Source organism: Xiphophorus couchianus, chromosome 3 (assembly GCF_001444195.1).
Source record: "Xiphophorus couchianus chromosome 3, X_couchianus-1.0, whole genome shotgun sequence".
Lineage (NCBI taxonomy): Eukaryota > Metazoa > Chordata > Actinopteri > Cyprinodontiformes > Poeciliidae > Xiphophorus > Xiphophorus couchianus.
Window position 1 is genome coordinate 8,025,161 of NC_040230.1, and position 19,002 is coordinate 8,044,162.

At 40.6% G+C, this 19,002-nt stretch overlaps 1 protein-coding gene across 1 annotated transcript in view; it reads right to left on the reverse strand.

The window, feature by feature from the left end:
* Nucleotides 1-582: 582 nt before the first annotated feature.
* The window catches only part of LOC114142298 (forkhead box protein O3-like), a 38,144-nt gene continuing 19,724 nt past the window's right edge, over nt 583-19,002 (reverse strand). The window contains exon 3 of the mRNA XM_028013510.1: nt 583-5,944. Coding sequence (XP_027869311.1) covers nt 4,268-5,944 — 1,677 coding nt within the window. The 3' untranslated portion in view covers nt 583-4,267. The remainder of the gene's footprint in view (nt 5,945-19,002) is intronic.

Consider the following 19,002-nt stretch of genomic DNA (forward strand, 5'->3'; position numbering starts at 1 on the left):
TCGGGTATGGGACGAAAGTGGTGCAAAAGCAATAGAGATTACTGCAACCTTGAGAAGGTTGTAAAGCTAAATTCATTCAAAAACCATCTATGAACCAGAGCAAACGTCAGCAGTGTCTTCCCTGGACAACGGAGAAAAATGAACTGAACTGTTACTTTGTAGTCCAAAGTCATCTTTACAGATGACGAGCTTAATGAAACTGATATTCCGTTTTTTTAAATTAATTGACATGGCTTTGTGTTTGTTATGATGTAAAGCACTTTGAAATGCCTTGCTGCTGAAATGTGCTACACAAATAGAATTTGATTGATTGATTGACATAAGTTAATGAAATATTCTACATTTTTGAGAATATACAAAAATATAATAATATATTATTGTAATATAAAATATTATATTATAATAATATATGGCTACTGTCTTAGCCATATTTTTATTAAAATGTAGCTCCACAAAATACAAATGGTAATGACAAACACAAAACAGTTCTAAAAGAACACTTAAGACTCAGAATACTAAGGAATAAGGAAAAAATAAGTAATGTTTTTCTTTAAATTTCATTTATTTAACAGTCACCAGATGATGAGATACATTCTCTTAAAAAAAGAAATAGACAGCAAACTGATAATCTTTTGAGATTCTTAGAAACTATTGTACATTTTATATATATTTATATATATATATATATATATATATATATATAGAAAGAGAGAGAGAGAGAGAGATTTTTACAAAATAAAAGTCAGTAAAACTGGCAAAAGGAGAAGGTCAGTTAAAAAAAAACAGAAAAAGGACAACATTGGACTTGTACAGCAATCACAATTAGGAATGACAAAGACAGATCTCTTTCATAAATAAATATAAGAAAATTAGACATCATATATAGCTCTCTTTCCAATAGCAGGGGATTGCTAAACATCTGTAGCATAGAATAGAACATAACTGCTTCTTGAGGTTGAAGTACTTATAAAATTCCACGCATTTTCCACAAAGATTAACTGGAACCAGCGCAACTAAAAGGCCTGAAAGAAACGTAATTTACCTCAATATTGGGTCTGATAGTCTGTGCCATGCTTGACCTTTGGCTGCAAAAATAACACCCACTCCACCCTTTATCCCCTTACAATGTGTTTCTTTTTTGTATGAGTGCTTGGAGCAGAAAGTGGAGTCTTCTTGGGGTATCTTGAGAAGAGGTGTATCCTATTCTCTTTAGCTCTCTCAAGGCCAGTGGTAAACCAAATTGCAGACACGCCCCCTCACCAACAAAACGACTGAGCAAAGCACATATGGGAGGGGCAGATGGCATTGGATCTTGCGAAGGTCATACTGCACTATACCAACATTGTTTCACCAATGGATTCAATTCATACACTATGATGTTTCAAGTCCTGTCATTGTCTGCCCCTTAGATTTCAAACAATACAACAACAACTACAAGACAACAGAATAAACACACAAAAAGTAGATGTGGATGATTGTGTGGCATTTTGACCCCATTCTTTATGATAACCACTCAGACTGCTTGTTTTGAAAAGAAGTAGTTCAGGATTTTTGAACTGTGGCTCTGCTAGAATTTCATACTCAGTTAATGTCTTACCTGCACAACATTATTTATTCTATTGGTATTAATCCAGATTAGATGGCCCTGTAACATGACACTGCTATGTAGTTTGAAAGAGACTAAAACTAATGTCGTTTTCTACTGTCTTAAAACACCTTCAGTCTAAAAAATGTCTAATATGAGCACTAATTTTATGAACCTTTGGCATATTGGCTTGACCCATTAATCTCCCTGCATAGCCAGAAAGATCTAATGAACACAATTTAATGAGAGTATGAATTTAAGTGCATTGAACACAAGTTTTAGTGAATTGCAACAGTTGTTATTTATTTATTTACTTAGCAGTTATTGCTAAACTGGCATTGGCTAAACTGACATTTGATTATTGGCCAAATTGTTGTCCAATAATCAAATGTCTATTGTTTATGAGCCCCTTGTACCTGCAATTTTTATGGCAGGACACCCCTGTAAAAAAATTAAAATTATATATATATCAACATATCGATAGATAGATAGATAGATAGATAGATAGATAGATAGATAGATAGATAGAGAGAGAGAGAGAGAGAGAGAGAGAGAGAGAGACTTGTAGTTCACTTAGTTAAATTAAGGTTAGAAAATGCAAATAAAGTCAGCCTATATTTAATGGAAACAATATACTATTTCTGAAATTTGGCATGGCTTCTGTCCAATCTTGGTGTATTAACTCAAGTATATCATTCTCACCCCTCTTTCCCCACACCACCTCCATGCCACCTTTGGAAACATCTGTCACTGTCATGTTTGCATTGAGCAGCTTTTACACAAAACAGGTGGGAGGCAATGCACCACAAATTAACTTCCTTTGCAAAACACATACTGAGAACAGAAGCTATAAAGCATTTCTGGTAAGAGTAAATGTTTAAGACACAAGATAAGTGTAAAAAGCAAAAACATTATAGTTATACACATTCTGTTAGGTGGTTACTCTGAAGAAAAGCGATTTACGTTCCACTCTGTGTTCTTTTATAAAAGGAAGATCATTGGTGGCACACCACCTACCATCATTTCCCTTGTAAGTCCCAACCACTGTCCAATGCAAATGTGACAATAGTTTAAAGGTTTATGAAATAGAGTTTGCACATTTTTCAGATCAAAGGTTTGGTTTCAAGACAAAATAAGTCCACTTTGGACTAGAAATTAGCTTGAACCTCTAGGCTCAACTAATCTTGATTTAGACTTAATGAAGATGCTAAGACAAATATATATTTCACATATGATTTTAGAAGTTAGTTAACCTTTTTCCAGAACCTTAATTCAAAAATCCATACCTGTCCCTTTAAGTATTTCCCTTTGCACCTGTTTTACAGATTGAACATCAGGTTATTAGATTTGAAAACAAAGGAACATAACACAGATGATGGAGATCATTTACGATGTGAGTACACTACTGTTTTTCAGACACATTGATCCAAAGAGCATAAAAACTGAGACTAACTGATCCCACTGCAACAACAGGCTTTGTTCTCTGTATTATTTACCCTCCTTGAGCGGGAAAGTGGACAGTGACATTGCCCCTTCTCAGAGCAGAGCGGCAGGCAGAGTGACATAAAGTTAATCACCGTTTTGTCTGAATGCTCCTGGTGCATTATGCTAAAGACAGCTGGGGGTGAGCAAGGAAGGACAACACGTTAAATTCTCAATAATGACACATTGCCTCTGCATCACTTTGGAGATTAAAAGCAAGATGCTGAATTTCAATCAAGCCACATTAATGGCTTGGTGTGAGGAATGGTCACTTTGTCTGCAACACCAGACAGACAGGGGAGAGACAAACCAGTTCAAGAAGCGCAGGTGAAGCAAGGTAATAAAAATATCTGTAATTTGCCAAATTGCATGCTTGCCACTAATGATGGCATGCATTTAATGACATGATGAGTCTTTAGTAACCAATGGCAATGCAGTCTTTACATGTTACATTCAAGAAAAAAATCCAACCTTCGTAACGTAAAGTAGAAAAATTAAAATAACATGGCTGCAGAAGAAAAATCAATTAGAATTTCTGAATTTGCATGTGTATAAATTTATTTGAAATAAATTTTAATCATAATAAAAAACTGTCAAATAAATCACTGTCAAAACTCATCTTTTAAATATGGTAAGAAATTATGAAATTTTAGAGAAGTACATTTTTGCACCCCAATACAGAATCACTGTTATCAAGCATCCAATCAAAATTAGTAGACATTTGTAAATTAGTCTCTGCCGCACCAGAAAAAAAATCCAGCTTTTTAGTTCCTATTTCTGACGCTTTCATTAGTTGGTTGTGTTCCTTGCTTGTTCCTGTCAAATGTTGCATGCACCTTAGAAACAAGCCAAGCTCTGCCTGAGCTGCTCTGTGAAGGCATTGCACCGTGAGATGTGACCCACTTGCAATAAAGTGCATTCAGAGTTCAGTTCTCATGGTAAATGAGAAGCGATGCCGGACAAGCACAGTTGAGAGATTGTCATCACAGTACAGCTGATTCAAGAAAAAAAATTAATCTGACATGAAGTAGATCTCTCAGTAAGAAGGGGATTAAACAGAGTAGGGGTGATAGAGTAAGACAACAAAAAAGATAGGGTGGGGTGCTTGGTCCTATAGGCTTTGTTCAGAGCCAGGAATGTCATGGTAGGGCACAGTGCTTCAAAAGTTGGATCGCAGTCCTGGAGTTTTTGTTTTTCAGTTCAGCCAGGTACCCAGCTCTGGTTGCTGTGGGCCTGCTGTGGACCGGCCAGACCGCTCATTCCCATTCCCATGCCCATAGTCACACCCATTCCCATTCCCATTCCAATCCCAACCCCCTGAGCAAGGGAGCAGTCAAAGTTAAAATCCATCTCCTCCCCTGAGTCCATAATGTCATGTAGGAGGATGGACTCCACATCACAGTCCAAGCTACCATGAAACATGTCAATGTCTAAGTCAGCTGGTAATCTGTCATGAGGGTAAGGCTGATGATAGCCATGGTAGCTACTACCAACACTGCCGTTACCCATTCCCTGGCCATGATGGTAGGGTCCATTAGTCAAACCCTGGTGTTGTGAGTCTGGGTAATGACTGTGACGCGGGTGTGGGGTGGAAGCCACGTGACAGGAATCCTGAGGCATGCCAAGCATACCCGCTGGGTTAGGGGGCAGGGTTGTAGAAGCAGGAAGGTGAGCATGGGATGGGGGGCTGTACAAGTAGGGAGCTTTGTGATTGTAAGTCTGTAGCTGATTGCTGTTTCCACATGGGGTCAGAGCTGCCGCTCGTGGTGGTGTGTGGGTATGGCTCCGGCTGAGATTGTGACCATTGTGAGCAAGGCTGTGAGGTGGGTTGTGGTTGCTTACACTGTTGTGATTATGACCAGTGGTGTGGTTGTGAGTTCTATTATGGTTATGAATTCCATTGTGGTGCACAGGATGGTGGCTATGGTGGTTGGGTCCTACTCCATTACTCGCTTGACCCAACATAGGATGGCCTTCCCTCTCCTGTCCCAGCATCAGGTCTTTAGAACTGTACTGTTGCACCGCAGAACCTCCTGTCAATAAACTCTGTAGTGCATTTGTACTCGAGTATGCCCGCATGGTTCCAGAAAAACTGGTAGCCTTGTTCTCCTGAATGGTCTGCATTGGTGAGTGGTGACGAAGAATACCCATCCCTGTTGTGTTGTAGACTCCTCCACCATAGGAGACCTGCCCCTTCATTCCAGAGTTGTAGTGATACACAGGAGTTTGGTGCTTATTTCGGCCAACAGCAGGATGTTGTTGATGTTGCTGTGGACAATGATGATGATAACCATCCTCCATCATCTGCTCATCTAAACTTATGGCACCTGCTAGGTTAGCCAGTTGAGGCAGCTGTTCAAGTGGAGGACAATGATTTCCTGCCCCCATTGATGGAGAGCGGGCACTGGTTGGTGATGGATAAAGGTGAGGGGAGGCAGAACAGGATAGACCACCTTCTTCTGGTTCCTCTGGTTCTACCTCTGCTAAGATAGGTGAGAGACGTCCACTTAAGGTGGAAGCTGATGAACTAGCCCTAGAATGGAGGTCGGTCCAAGTGTCAAACTCTCCATCTGTCCCAGATGCAACTCCCGGCCCTGGGAGGGCTTTCCGTGATGGACTACCATGGTCTGGGGAGCTTTGAAGGCCCCCTACAGCAGATCCTGCTCCAATCCCAGGACGACCTACTCTCTTGCCTCTGATCCTGCCTTTGCTTTTTAAGTATTTAGTGCTATTGTCCATGGAGACCGCCCGTCGCCTTGGGGCTTTTCCCATCTTTCCTCCATCTGGGTTTAGCATCCACCAGGAACTCTTCCCTGTTCCTTCATTTTGCACCCGGATGAATCGAGTGTGGAGGGAAAGGTTATGTCGAATGGAGTTCTGCAAAGACAGATGAAAGAGAGGAAGTGAGTAAAATTTCAAATTAAACAGTAATTTACTTAAAATAAATTTCCATTTATCTACAATATTGTTCTTTTATGAACACAGATGTTGAGACATTTTTTGCTTACAAATAATACGGAGGTATTTTTCTAGTCAACATGCCTAATCATAAGAGCCATCTCAAAAGTATTAAATTCAGAGGACAGCCTCAACTGGCATGAGGCAAGACTCATGTCAGCCTCATCCAACCTGAAGTGACCTGAGACTCAGTCTTGAGAGATTTTCTTTCTGCACATCAATTCTCGCACATTCATTCTCATCAATCCATCTGTCCTCTTCTATTTCTTCCTTCAGCTGGGCTGATGTAAGCCGCCGAGGTTGAGCTTACTCTATGTTTGAAGTTGGTGCCAGTCTGGCTTTGTGCCAGCCCTGTCTCTTTTGCTGTTCTAGCTTGAATTGGGAAGAGAGGGAGGGCATATTGCAAGACTGAGCCAGGAGCAAGGAAGGCTAATGGATGTATCCAACCCTCTGACATCAACCTTCAATGCCTATCTCTCTTCCCCTCCCTTGTTTCGTCTTTATCGCAGCCTTTCAGAGTCTTGCTTTCTCTTTTGTTACCGAGTGCTACATATTTCAACTTGTCTAGATTTTCCTTTTTCTTATGTTACACACTTCTTTGAACATAAGTCATTTTCCACCTCTGCGTTCAATCTCCATCCTTTCAATTAGAAAGTGTGCCACCAATTACTTTCCCATTATCCTTTCTGCCTGCAAGTACAGTCAATGGCTCAGTAATTCATAAAATCAAGTGTATTTGTTTCATTATCATTTGCATCTCAAAGTCTGCTGTTGTCGCAATTCTGCTCCTAGTTTGTATGGGCCGTTTAGACTGTTAAGCAGGAAAATATCAAACCAAAAGCATTCTTTGTTTGAGAATATACTTGTGCAATGGATTATTTCCAATTGAGAGGTTCTAACTCTTTGACTATCTGTATTATGTTGCAGATTATTTGTATTCACATGGAACTGCTCAGCAGGGAAACAAATAAATCAAATTGCTGTGAGGAAAAACACATAAATAGGAGGAAAGCTGAATTCAGGTGATCTGTGAATGCCTCCTTGGGTTATCTTGCTGTGACACCTCCGGCATTGGGTAACCATGGCAACCTGGTAAACGTGAAGCAGCGTAACTATATCATATTGTGGTGAGAGTCAAGAGAGTTAGAGAGAGAGAAATGGAGGGAGAGCAGGGGGGATGGGGAAAGGATGCAAGAGGAAGCGGGTGTTTGATGCTGCTGCTCCAACACTAAGCAGCCTTTCATCTTGGCAGTGCAGGTCCGCAGGGGATGCCCGCTCCCTGCATCTGACGGCTTCTCTACGTGCCGCGCCAGCTCCCTGTCTCGATCTCTGGATCATCCACCTATCATACCACTCCAAATCATCCCCCCGCCAAGCCCCATGCATGCCTAAATTAAAACATATGTAAGCCGGTTGTAAATGGGACATCTTTCAGAGAATGAACCACTTCGCGTTGCCACTCTGTGTGACCTGTCCGATTCAAATCTCGATTTATCCCTCTGTAAAAGAAGAGCAGCCCCACTGAACTTGAAGGGATTTGTCATCCCAAACCCTCTTTATCTGATGAATCCACCTGCTAGAGAGATTTGAGAGATTTCGGATGGTGGCCAGCCATGGCATCAACACCATGATCATAACTGGCAGCCGGAAATCTGTTACAGAAATTCCAACAAATTTCTTGTCCCCAAAACATCCTTTTTTTGTGTGCGATCATGTTCAGGAATCTAAGAATAGCTCAGGTTGCAGGTGGTTCCGCCGTGGGTGTGGTTCCGTTCACATTCTGCTCTCTGAGTCAGGGGTATTTTGGCCAGCCTGAAGTCCTCACGCCCCCGAAACAGGCAGTCATTGCTAATCCCCCTCCATCCCTGAGTAATCCCAGACAATCCTGGGCTAATCCCAAGTTGATTCAGAGGCACTCCCAGCTGGGTGTCTCACACAAAGCTATGCCAGGTCAACTCAGAGGCAACGGACAGGGTGGTTGTACTATGATCCTATAGTAATGCTGCATAAGAGGAATGCATAAAGTGCAGAAAAAAGAATGACATAAAAACCTTATAGGATGTCGAAGTAAGGTGGTACTAATGTTTATGTATATTACAGTTGATGATAAAGCAGCAAGCCAGTGTTAACCATATTTTTGATGCTTCCATCAAATCAACCACCTTTATTCTGTGCTCTGTCCTTGAGGGTTGGCTTTGTCACATTTTCTTTACCCCTACAGCTTGAACAGAATAAAATTGAAAACTTTATTATGTATTAAATATTCATAAAATGGAAATTCTTTTTCAGCCCCCTGGCTTGCCGAGACAGACGAATGAAGCCCACAGAAACATACAATGACAGAGGAACACACACATCACACGCTTGGGCCCAAGAAGCTACTTCCTATTCAAATCATACCCCTTTAATACAATGGGCCTGTTGGAGAGGGCTCTAAATAATGAATGAACCAGTGGCAAAGCTTATGCAGAAAGATGCACTGCTTGGTCCCCTAATACTGGAATGAACAGATGGAGTCATAAGTAGATCTGTTACTTTTCTTTTTTTCCCCCATCAATCAGGCACATCCACCCTCATCAGTCTTCAATCACAACTAACTTAATTTGGCCATAAAGCAAAAGAGGTAAAAGGTAATGGCTTACAGGGCAATCAAAGCCAATTAAGGTGAACAAGAGTTTCGAGGATGTAGCAGAATCAGCTTGGGTTCAACTCTCATTAAGTCTTTAAAATCCCAAAAGCTGATTTAGATATTTAGATAATAGATACGAAATAAGAGGATGGGATTCTTTGTCCTCAGATTAAAAGCTTAGGGTCTTTAAAAACAAGTCTGACATGCTGACACTTTTCCACAACAGGCAGGTTGAATGAGATGCTGCAAGGGCTTTTGTAACTTAAAAGAAGGAAATTGTACTAAAATAGATGTAACAAAGGTTGCACATGAACAGATTTGAGGTATTTTGGGTCTTGTAAAAAATTTTCAAATAGAAAATACCATAGATTTTAAGACCTAATTTCCAAAGTTTGTGTAGAAATGGAAAAGTCCATCATAATTTCTAGCTGTATGTATGTATGTATGTATGTATGTATGTATGTATGTATGTATGTATGTATGTATGTATGTATGTATGTATGTATGTATGTATGTATACAACACTTCAATGTGTAACCAAGTAAGGAAATAAAAATGCTTTACTTTCTTTCCTTCTTCTGCAGACCTAAAAATACTCCAGTTGAATTGAATATATTTTCTGACTTTTTAAGACTGTTTAGAAACCATGATTATTTATCCTGAGCATCCTCGTTAAAATCCATTCATCTGGCTCTTGCAAATCCTGTAACACCGATCAACTACTTCCCTGTTCTCGTTTTCTTCTTAAACATTCAAACTCAGTTTAATTCAGGCACTGCAGAGGCCTCTTTAGTGGTGAGAATCAATGAAGTTTAATGGCTATCAGAGTTGGAGCTTAGCACACATCAAGGTCTGATTGAAGTACACAATCCACCGACATTATGAAGGCAGTAGGGGTGCTCAATAAACCTCACTGTTCTCATAACAATGCCTAACCGTCACCAGCTTGTCTGTTAACTGACGGTGCCCACTTGGCCACTTTGGCTTCATGCCCAACACACACCCTTCTTTCCCCTACTCCAAGTGTGAATTGGGAGAAAATACGAGTAGACGGGGCGATGGTGGGGGAGTTGGTCAGGGTTTGTTATAGTGCCCATTGATTCGTCTGAAGCAACTTGATTGACTGGCATGGGTTCAGCTGTGGTGGAAGGTGCTGTGCATAAAGGGGTGGGAATAGGAGGTACCACAAGGGGCCCCCTCCAAACTATACAAAAGAAGTGCCCTCAAAATGCCCATCCCCCTTTATTAGGCCTCTGTTAGTATCCACTGGGTTTTTTCCCGCTCACACAGAGAGGGGCAAGGAAACGGGTCAAATGGTTTAGAAGATTCAACTTGTGGCAAATGTGCATTCATTCAAACAGAACCTAGTGAGAAACCAAGAAGTGTGAATGGAGTCTGGGAACGGGCAAAAAGAAACCACTCACCCGATTCAAACAACCTCAAGGGTGAAACAGTGTGGTGCGCTTGCCCAGCTAAGAACACAGCAGCTGTTCTTGTAGTGGCACCGGGTAAAGCCGTTTGCCACACTCGACTGGTATTACCAAACCATTTCATGCAGAATGGATCCATTATGTATTGTCAAAGGGTATCCCTCCATGGTGCACATTCATTTGATAAGCCTAAATCAACGGGGAGTAACAGAAGCACTAACTGTGTTTATTGTGATGCTGTTTTTGCCTGTGCAGAAGGCAGGAGGGATCAGGGGGAGGGGAGATTTCAACACAAGCAGTTTTGTTCAGCACAGGAATGAGTTTTGTCAGCTAAGCCTGTCTCCAGGCTATTGGTGGAAATTAGCGCCAGCTAAATATTCGCTTTTCGTGATTGATGTTACGGCTTGAGTTGTCCCTTTGAAGGAAAATAAAGAATTTGAAGCCATGTGGATTAAAAGGGACAGAGTTGGGGGAATTTCATGTGTCTGAGGGGGGACTTAAAATGTGACTGTAGGGCCTTGATGGTGGCACAGATATGGCATGATGAGGCTCTGATGATATGGTGTATCAAGGAGAAAAGACAAGCAAACCTTTGACAGTGAGTACAAGAAATAAAATTTGAAATTGACTGTGTGTATGAGAGGTAATGCATGAAAGAGGAAAAGAGAGAGATGTAGTTATTTGCTTGAGAAGCCCAGAGCCAGATGATTAAAATCCCTTTAGGAGGCTTCTTTAAGAGAGACAGATGGGTAGACAGGCCTGTTTTGGAACGCAATCAAATTGAAAAGATTAAAAAGCAGTCTCTTTTATTAGGAGGTGAGAAACAGTTACTTCTCTGCCACATGCCATCATCGCCTCCACAGCACTGGTCACGACTGCATTGGCATGCAAGACACATTGTATTCCTCATTGGGAAAGAAACAAACCTGGGATTAGGAAATACATGAATCTCAGTGCATTACTGTTGTAATACTGATGAATGGTTGCAACAGTAATCTGTTACACAAAGCAGCTGTAAAAAAAATAAAAAAAATATTTGGGTCTTATTCGTACCATCTTATACAGAGCTGCAGTTAGAATCAGGCTGATGAAGGAAATTGGACAGTAATAAGCTTGAAATCTGTGGAATTACTGCCATTGATAATTCTGACCTGTTGCAAAAAGAGACTATGCCACAGTAGGTTTTTTAAAAAAGTAACTGAATTTTCAAAATGGTGGTAAGTTACAGTAGGTTTTAGCCACTCATCTGTCCTGTTTTGGCTGGTTTGAGCAATTTAAAGCACATGTAATGGAAATGATCATACCTGAGCAATGTAGTGCTATATCAGTGGGTATTAAAGGACAACATTATTACCTGAGTGCTGTTTGACTTGTCGCTGTTTGTCAGTTGAGCAACTTTTGTTACTGACAGTGAGTCTGTTAGGATAATTTCCAAAACACCGTCAGACCTAAAAACACAGAAGCATCTCCTTTTTGATGCCATTGTCCAAATTAAAAAATCTAATCCACTGTTAAGTGAACTGATGAGTCACACCCTACCATAGCCTCGAGTATTTATTTAACTTTTACAAACTGACGATGACATGACATTTGCATACTACATACTCCTGATAATACTTTCACATGGCCTCACAAAAAACTTAAAATTATTCCGTTATATTAAGGATCTATTTATTAATGTGGAATGTGGTTAGACATGCTAACCAGGCAAGCTATGCTCATATATATATATATATATATATATAGCAGTTTAATCATAATATATATATATATATATATGATAAAATAATTAATGATGATGTTTAATGGAGGCAGTTGCAATGACAAAACAATTGAAAACTTCACCAAAAATTCTTCTTAAATACTTAAATAAATCATTTATAATAAATTCGAGGAAAAAATCTATATCTGTGGAACATTTTAGTGAGGAAAATAGAAAGCAATGAAACTTTTGAACAAACTAAACTTATACTATAAACATTTTATTTATAAAACACTTCATTTGTCAAAAAAAGTTAAAAAAAAGTCTTTCAATGTCATTCATACATCTGAAACAGAAATCATAATCAGATAAAGTTGGCATTACAAAATCAAAGTTAATAATATAACTTAGTACAACTCTAATTTTAGGGGGGGAAAAGTTGCGTTCATTGATTTGTGTTGAATCATCGGCATTCTGCACCTAATCTTTGCACCAGAACTAAACATGTACAACTTGAATCTTCATTCCTTTGGCTTCCGCTGTACTTGACTGTAGTTTTCACAGCAGAGTGAGTCCAAGCACAGTGAAAGGTGCTCTGAATTCGACCCCATTATTCCGCAACACTGCAGGAGTGCCATTTATAAAAAGGCTTAAAATGGAAAGTAAGTGTGTGGTAGCGTGTCTGGTAGCCTCAGATCAGGAAGTGGCTGTGGAGAGGGGTGTAATGGAGTTGGTGGGGGATTCCTGCCTGACTGTGCACTAATTGCAGCCAATGGTTGGCAACCCATCATCTGTGCCCACCCTGGCGCCAGGGGAAGGGTTGGCATTGGGGCGACAGGGTGTGGGATAGAGAAGGGCTGCCGCAGCTTTTGTGGCTAAAAATAGATGCTAACAGATTAGAGTAGCATCTGAGACCCTGACAGGGGATCGGAAAATCCGCTTTACCGATGCCAGGGACAGCCAAGAGTTTCCGGTGGGCGCAAAGAGGACACAATCTGGGCATTGCGTCTGACGCCCACACACAGAACGGGGGAGCCTTGGATTTAGAAAGAGCACATGAACATGCACGTGCCACAGTACAGCATGGGTGTGGTTTTTTTTCCACAGGGGCCTGCAAGGTAGGCAGACCTCACACCCTCCCACAGAGGATTCACACAACAGGTGTTTGGGCTGGGCCACCTGTGGGGCCGGCCGCCTGCTCGCACTTCACACCTCGACTGGGGAGCAAACTAACATTTTCCACTGGGCTCGCCATCCTCTTGTTAAAGACCAACACGTTTCTGGAGAGGCTTTTACAGCTCTTTTTACAAGATCTGCAAAATATGTGTGCGTGCAAGCGTGCGCAAGTCAATCTGCATTTATGAGAGCATGTGTGTCAATATTTTTGTATCGGGTCGTTTAATAGCCGACAGCAATAGTGTGGATTTGGTTATGCAGAAATCTCCCTCTGCTATATACAAAGAAACTGTCAGCCAACAACAGAATCGATGCAGACCAAGGGGTTTTTTTCACACTCAGGCTCCACATAATCTCATTCATAACAATGAGACTCTCATTTCCTACATTCTAAAGGTCAGTGCACACCTCACATCACACTTTAATAAAAATCATTCTCAGCGTTTAATTTAATTTCAGCAAGGCAGGAAACTCATAGGCAGCCATGCACATGGCATGCAAAATTCACCAGATTGTCCCTTTAATTGCTTCAATTTCACAGTATAGAGAAGAATGACCACAATTACAGAGAGGAAGACAAATATACAAATATGGGCCACAGGGGCACATCTGCAGAGGGCACAAACATTCAGAAAAGACAAATAGTCTGTCAAAAAAAGTCAGCGGCTAGGTTTGTTCATTTTTCAATCAAATCAGATTGGCAATTTAGAGGGCAAAAATCATGTCCAGCTTTGTCATAACACATTTTAACTCTCATAAAAAGCTGTACCCAGCAGCCAACTAAATCATGCTCAGGCACAGTTACACACCTGTGCAGAAATTTATCCCATCTTTCTGACACATAGAGGAAAACATGACACAAAGCCTGGCACACTGGGCACGCTCATTACTGCAATGCCAAGCTACCAGTTGCTAAGGAGACCTGTGGGAGAGGGAGGATTCCTTGTTGTTGCTATAGCAGCCAGCTCTCTCCCTGCCAACTCTCTCCCTTAGGGAGAAAAAAAGGCAAGAGGTGGGGGGTGAAGTGGGTAGAGGTAGGGGGCAGCAGTTTAATGGGGCTATGAGGTGCAGGGGAACTTCATTAGCCATCAATGTGCACTGCACCCACCAATGCGCCCTATGAATGCCTACTCACATGCTGCACTTCAGCTCGCAGACTTCCACTTACCCACGCACAGACCATGGACCCCCACCTATTCATACACCTATATAGAGGAGAAGAATGAAAAAGGGGCGGCATGTTTAGAATGAAAAGCTTAGTTTATCTGCACATGGGAGAGGTTGAGAGGGTAGAGGTGGGTGAATGACAAAGGAAAGATCTTGAACAAGGGAGCCTGCTTGGAGGGAGTTGTAGGGATCTAAATTTCTGAGGCGTTGTTAGCTAAAACCGATATTAGGACAATTATCTGTGTAAATGTGTTCCCTCTGAAGCAGCATGAACCTTCAGTGACAAGCACTATCCCCTACAATGACGGAAAATATTTTTGCAATCAGACAAACTGTGTGAACATTAATATTTCACAAGCCAGCAGTGTTTCAAAAACATTTTGAAATCCCCTCTTGCATGATGACGTTTTCCCATTCCAACACACCTGAGTCAAACAAACAGCTCTGGCAATGTCCCGAAAACGGTATTAGATTCTCTGACATCTAGTTTTGTATGGCGACATTTCTAACCCCATGTTCCATTTTTTCTGTACATTGGTTCCAATTCTGTATATTAGACCATGCACATTATTTTGTTGGTCTGACAAATTAAAAAAATGTTATTCACCATTTACAGGTTCTGCCCTGCACTCTGTGCTCAGTTATTCTGCAGAGTAAAGGAGAGCAAAATGCAGCTGAAACACCAGTTAAAACATTTCTGACATTCACAATAAAATGGTAAATCTAAGAATGTAATCATTAATTGTCAGGATTTAGCTGGAATCACACTTACATTTGAAATCAACAAGTCATATTAACATATAGAGGAAACATGCTAATGTTAGCCTTAAATGTACTGTCCATAGTATCAAAACACAAATTTATTGAATACTGTAGCTTAGTCACATCAACAAAGCTAAATCTTTAAGACAAATGATGATGCTACACTAGACTAATGTATTGTAAAAAAAAAAAATCAAGAGAAGTGTGGTGTCTTTGAGGTTAAGTTCCTAGGATTGTCAATAGTGTATGTATATATATGTCACACTTTTCCAACATGATGGTAGCCAATTGAATGCTTCTGTGCCTTACAGAGAAAAGATAAAGTGGTTCACACAAATATATGCTATGAAAGAGTTGAGAAAGAACTTGCAAAATGTGAAAGCATTCATTCTTCTTTTATTGCAAAATATCAAAGGTTGGTACTTAAAGTGGAACGCAAATAGTGGGGTGGGGGGAAAATGTATGCCTCCAAATCATTCCAACTTAATTGTTGGACAGAGTCTAGAGACACAAGATGTCTGTGAATTCAAAGAGAACAAGAGCGCTCTCAGGCAGCGTCAAAATGACTTCTGTATCCACAAGCTGTGCTTCAAATATTGACAGTCTGATAACCTGCAATGCCCCTGGCTCCCTCAAATTCTCATATTTTAAGTGGGAGAGTACTGTACGGACAAGAGTGGGTATTGATTCAGTCTGAATTAACTCAGCTTGCGTGTGAATGCTGAAGAATGCCACCAACCCACCTCCCATTACAGCCCCGACACCCCGTCGCCCGCTCCCACCTCCTTGACCAAAGCTTGAGCTGACTGAGTGAGAGCTTATGAGGAAACAAAATCAAGAATTGTTGAAAGAGGACATTCCTCTCCGACTCAGAGGAATGAGAAAGATGGGGGCAGAGAGGGGGGCAAGAAGAGACAGAATTCACTACCCCTCCTCCTGTTGTCTCCGTTTCCTGAAACAAAAAGAGCCCAATTAAGTCAGTTTGAGTTAGGGTCATTTGTGTGTGTGTGAGCGAAATGTGTATTCAAACCATGAGTGCGTGTGTGTGTAATAAAGGATACAGAGGGGCAACGTACTGTAAGTTGTGAAGCTGTCTGAGAAAGGCAGAATAGGGGACGGGGGGCGGGGGGGTGCAGTTTGGTAGGCCTCTGTCTGTGGGAGGGAGTAATAGGGGGGGCTCTCCCATTCCAGCCTAAGAGGGCCAAACTTGCTCTCAGCTCCTCGGCAGGAGACGCTGAAATATTAATCGCCACGCTCCAGCCGCAGACTAGAGAACACAATCGCTTCAAACTCCCACCCTAATGAGTGTGTTCATGAATGGCTAATGTGCACAGATGGGGGGCTGATGACTGGATAGATCGCAACGGGGTGTTGAGGGAGGGAGACGAGAAAAGCATGGAAGTGGAGAAAGTGAAATTTCGGCGGTGCCTGCCGGTAGAGGTGGTGAAGGGCTGCACAGGCATGCCATGACCTTTTAAGAGGTTCCTGAAAACTTAATTAAGGCTAGCCCTGCGCTACTCTTTCTCTCTTTTACTTCCTTTTCTACACACACTCTTGCCTGCCTGCACACACACACACGCCCGCACACAATTTTATGCTATCCTCCCATCCACCCTCCTTCAAGTGTATGCTGATCATTTACCCTCGATTCCTTCTGCACATACACCCCGCAGAGCTGATGTAAAATTCTTTTCTAGGGATAAAACTTCAAAGATTTCTGTTCATTTTTAACAAACATCCCAGTTTATTAGTCATGTTGAGGCGTGCAAAGAAACACGTGAAATTACAAATAAAAACAGAAAAACAAAGATCCATTAAATCTGCAGGAGCAGGTATGTTTTTCCTCACCCCCTATGTAGATACACCGCAGGAAGAGGAAAGACTAAACTTACAAGAGGAAGGTAAAGAGTTGTTTCATCTCAAGCACCATTCACTTCTGCAGGGAAATTGGAGTTACATCTCACAAATGGATTGAAATAATCTTGCAAAGCAGAGCATGTACTGGAGGCCAAAGGGTCTTCTCCATTGGAGATTGTTCCACATTGAATGTTAATGTTTCACATGCAACATTGATAGCTGAACCTGACCTTTCCCTCACCCTGCTGATAATTTATAAGCATCGTTTCTATTGTCATTACTTCATCACATTTCAAGCAGCAATGCCAGAAATGTCTCTTTCTGAACAACAACAAAAAAAAAACAGAAATGCAGGTTAACATGTCTTCCCATGACTCTTCATTACCATAGAGGCCAACAACGGATTAAAAGTGCCTGGCGTGTGGACGCGTATGCAGACATACAGCTATGCATCAAAATAGATACTCTCACTGCATCTAATTAGAGGCATGGGATGATGTGACCCAATTCCAGACGTTTCTGTGTTAGTCTGGGTCCGGGCATCAGCTTGGATTCAGATGGGAGATGCAAAGGGCCTAATACAGACAAGTACAGGTGTGTTTTAAAAATCAGGAATATCATCAAAGTCTGTTTATTTCTGGAATTGAAATTCGAAAAGTTATTGAAACATTATATACAGAATGATGTTGTGCAAGCAAAATTCAGTTTTTATGCAATTACAAAATTACACAAGAAAATTTCTTTTTCTATTTAAAGAATACTACTGAACTGACAACAGTACTGACACGCTCCACAAAAAGGGTAAGCATAAAAAGGTCAAGCTTAGAAATAGAAAGTTCAGTGGAAGGAAAAAGTGTTATAGAAAAGCAAGGTTGAGGTTTTCTCAAGTTATCAGTACCCTTTCCTCAGCTGTGTAAACAGCTGCATGTTTTAGACAATCCTCATGATCACTCTCAAAACTGAGAGTCTCACACTTCCTCTCTACATCTAGTCCAAAACCAAGGGAGCCTCCTCTCTTCGCTCACTGTCTTTATCTACATAAACATTATCCAGAAGATAATCACTGATAACTTCCACACGGAGGGTGATTGCTGGCTGATCATACCATGCTGCATCTGAGGATATTGATGGAAAGTTGAGGGAAAGAAAAAGGATGCATGAAGCACATTTCCTTTCATTCTCATTTAGCACACAACCTGTATGTAATGCCAATTTCCTTTACCAGCAGTACTTAACACCTGTGAACAATGTCAAAAGCACCATCATTTGGTTTAATGATCATTGTATCACTGTTTGCTTAGCCAAACATATTGGCCTGTGTTTTGATTGGGACAGCGAGGGCCAATAATATTAAAAGGTTGGAGGCCCATATAGAGGGAACCTGGGCTTCTTTAATGCCTCAACAGGGCCATGTTATTAACCACGGTGTCTCATCGCTCCATCACACACCACAATGATCCAGTAATTATACAAAAAGAGCTACAGTATATGTAGAATGTTTTAGTAATTTAATTTTTGTTTTTTATTAGCTGCAGCCTTAAATCATGAAATATTACAAATATAAACACTTCAAAATAAATATTTTTTATAACATTCTAATTTACTGAATGTCATGAATGAGAATAAAATGAGAATGTCTCAGTTCATGCTGATAGGCTTTTTAAAAAAATTTATAAATTAATCTTACAGCAAAATCTCAGACAAGTGTTGCTCATTCAGTAAGTACAAAGATGGGGTTGCAACATACAAGGCCAGTGTCATGACATGTCTTTAGCATCATATTATATAATGGAGAATAGTTATTTTCTTCTTTAATTCTAATATTGTTTCAGAAGAAAGTGAGAGCTGGTGAAGAAATTCATATTGTTCACTCTGAGCCATGAAAATCCTTCTGACAACGTTATCTCACATAGATCAGTTATTGACACACACTTTAAAACTAGCAGCATCAAAGACAATTGTTTTGATTGCAAGACCATAAACTGAACACAGCAACAGATGTCAGAAAAAAAATGTTGAAAAAATACAAAAAGCTGCAGACATTTGGGATGTCAGGCTTTGAAAATGCAGTTCATCACTTTACAAATAAGAGATTTTTGAGTGGTTGAAATGAGAAAATAATAATGAAGAGGACACAAACTAGAATTCAATCCCCAAGGTCCATCAAGCATTTAAATTAGGTTGAAGCATATGTTTAGCTCAGTCACATAACCTTGGATGAAGGGATGGAATAGCATAAGATTTTCACAAAAAT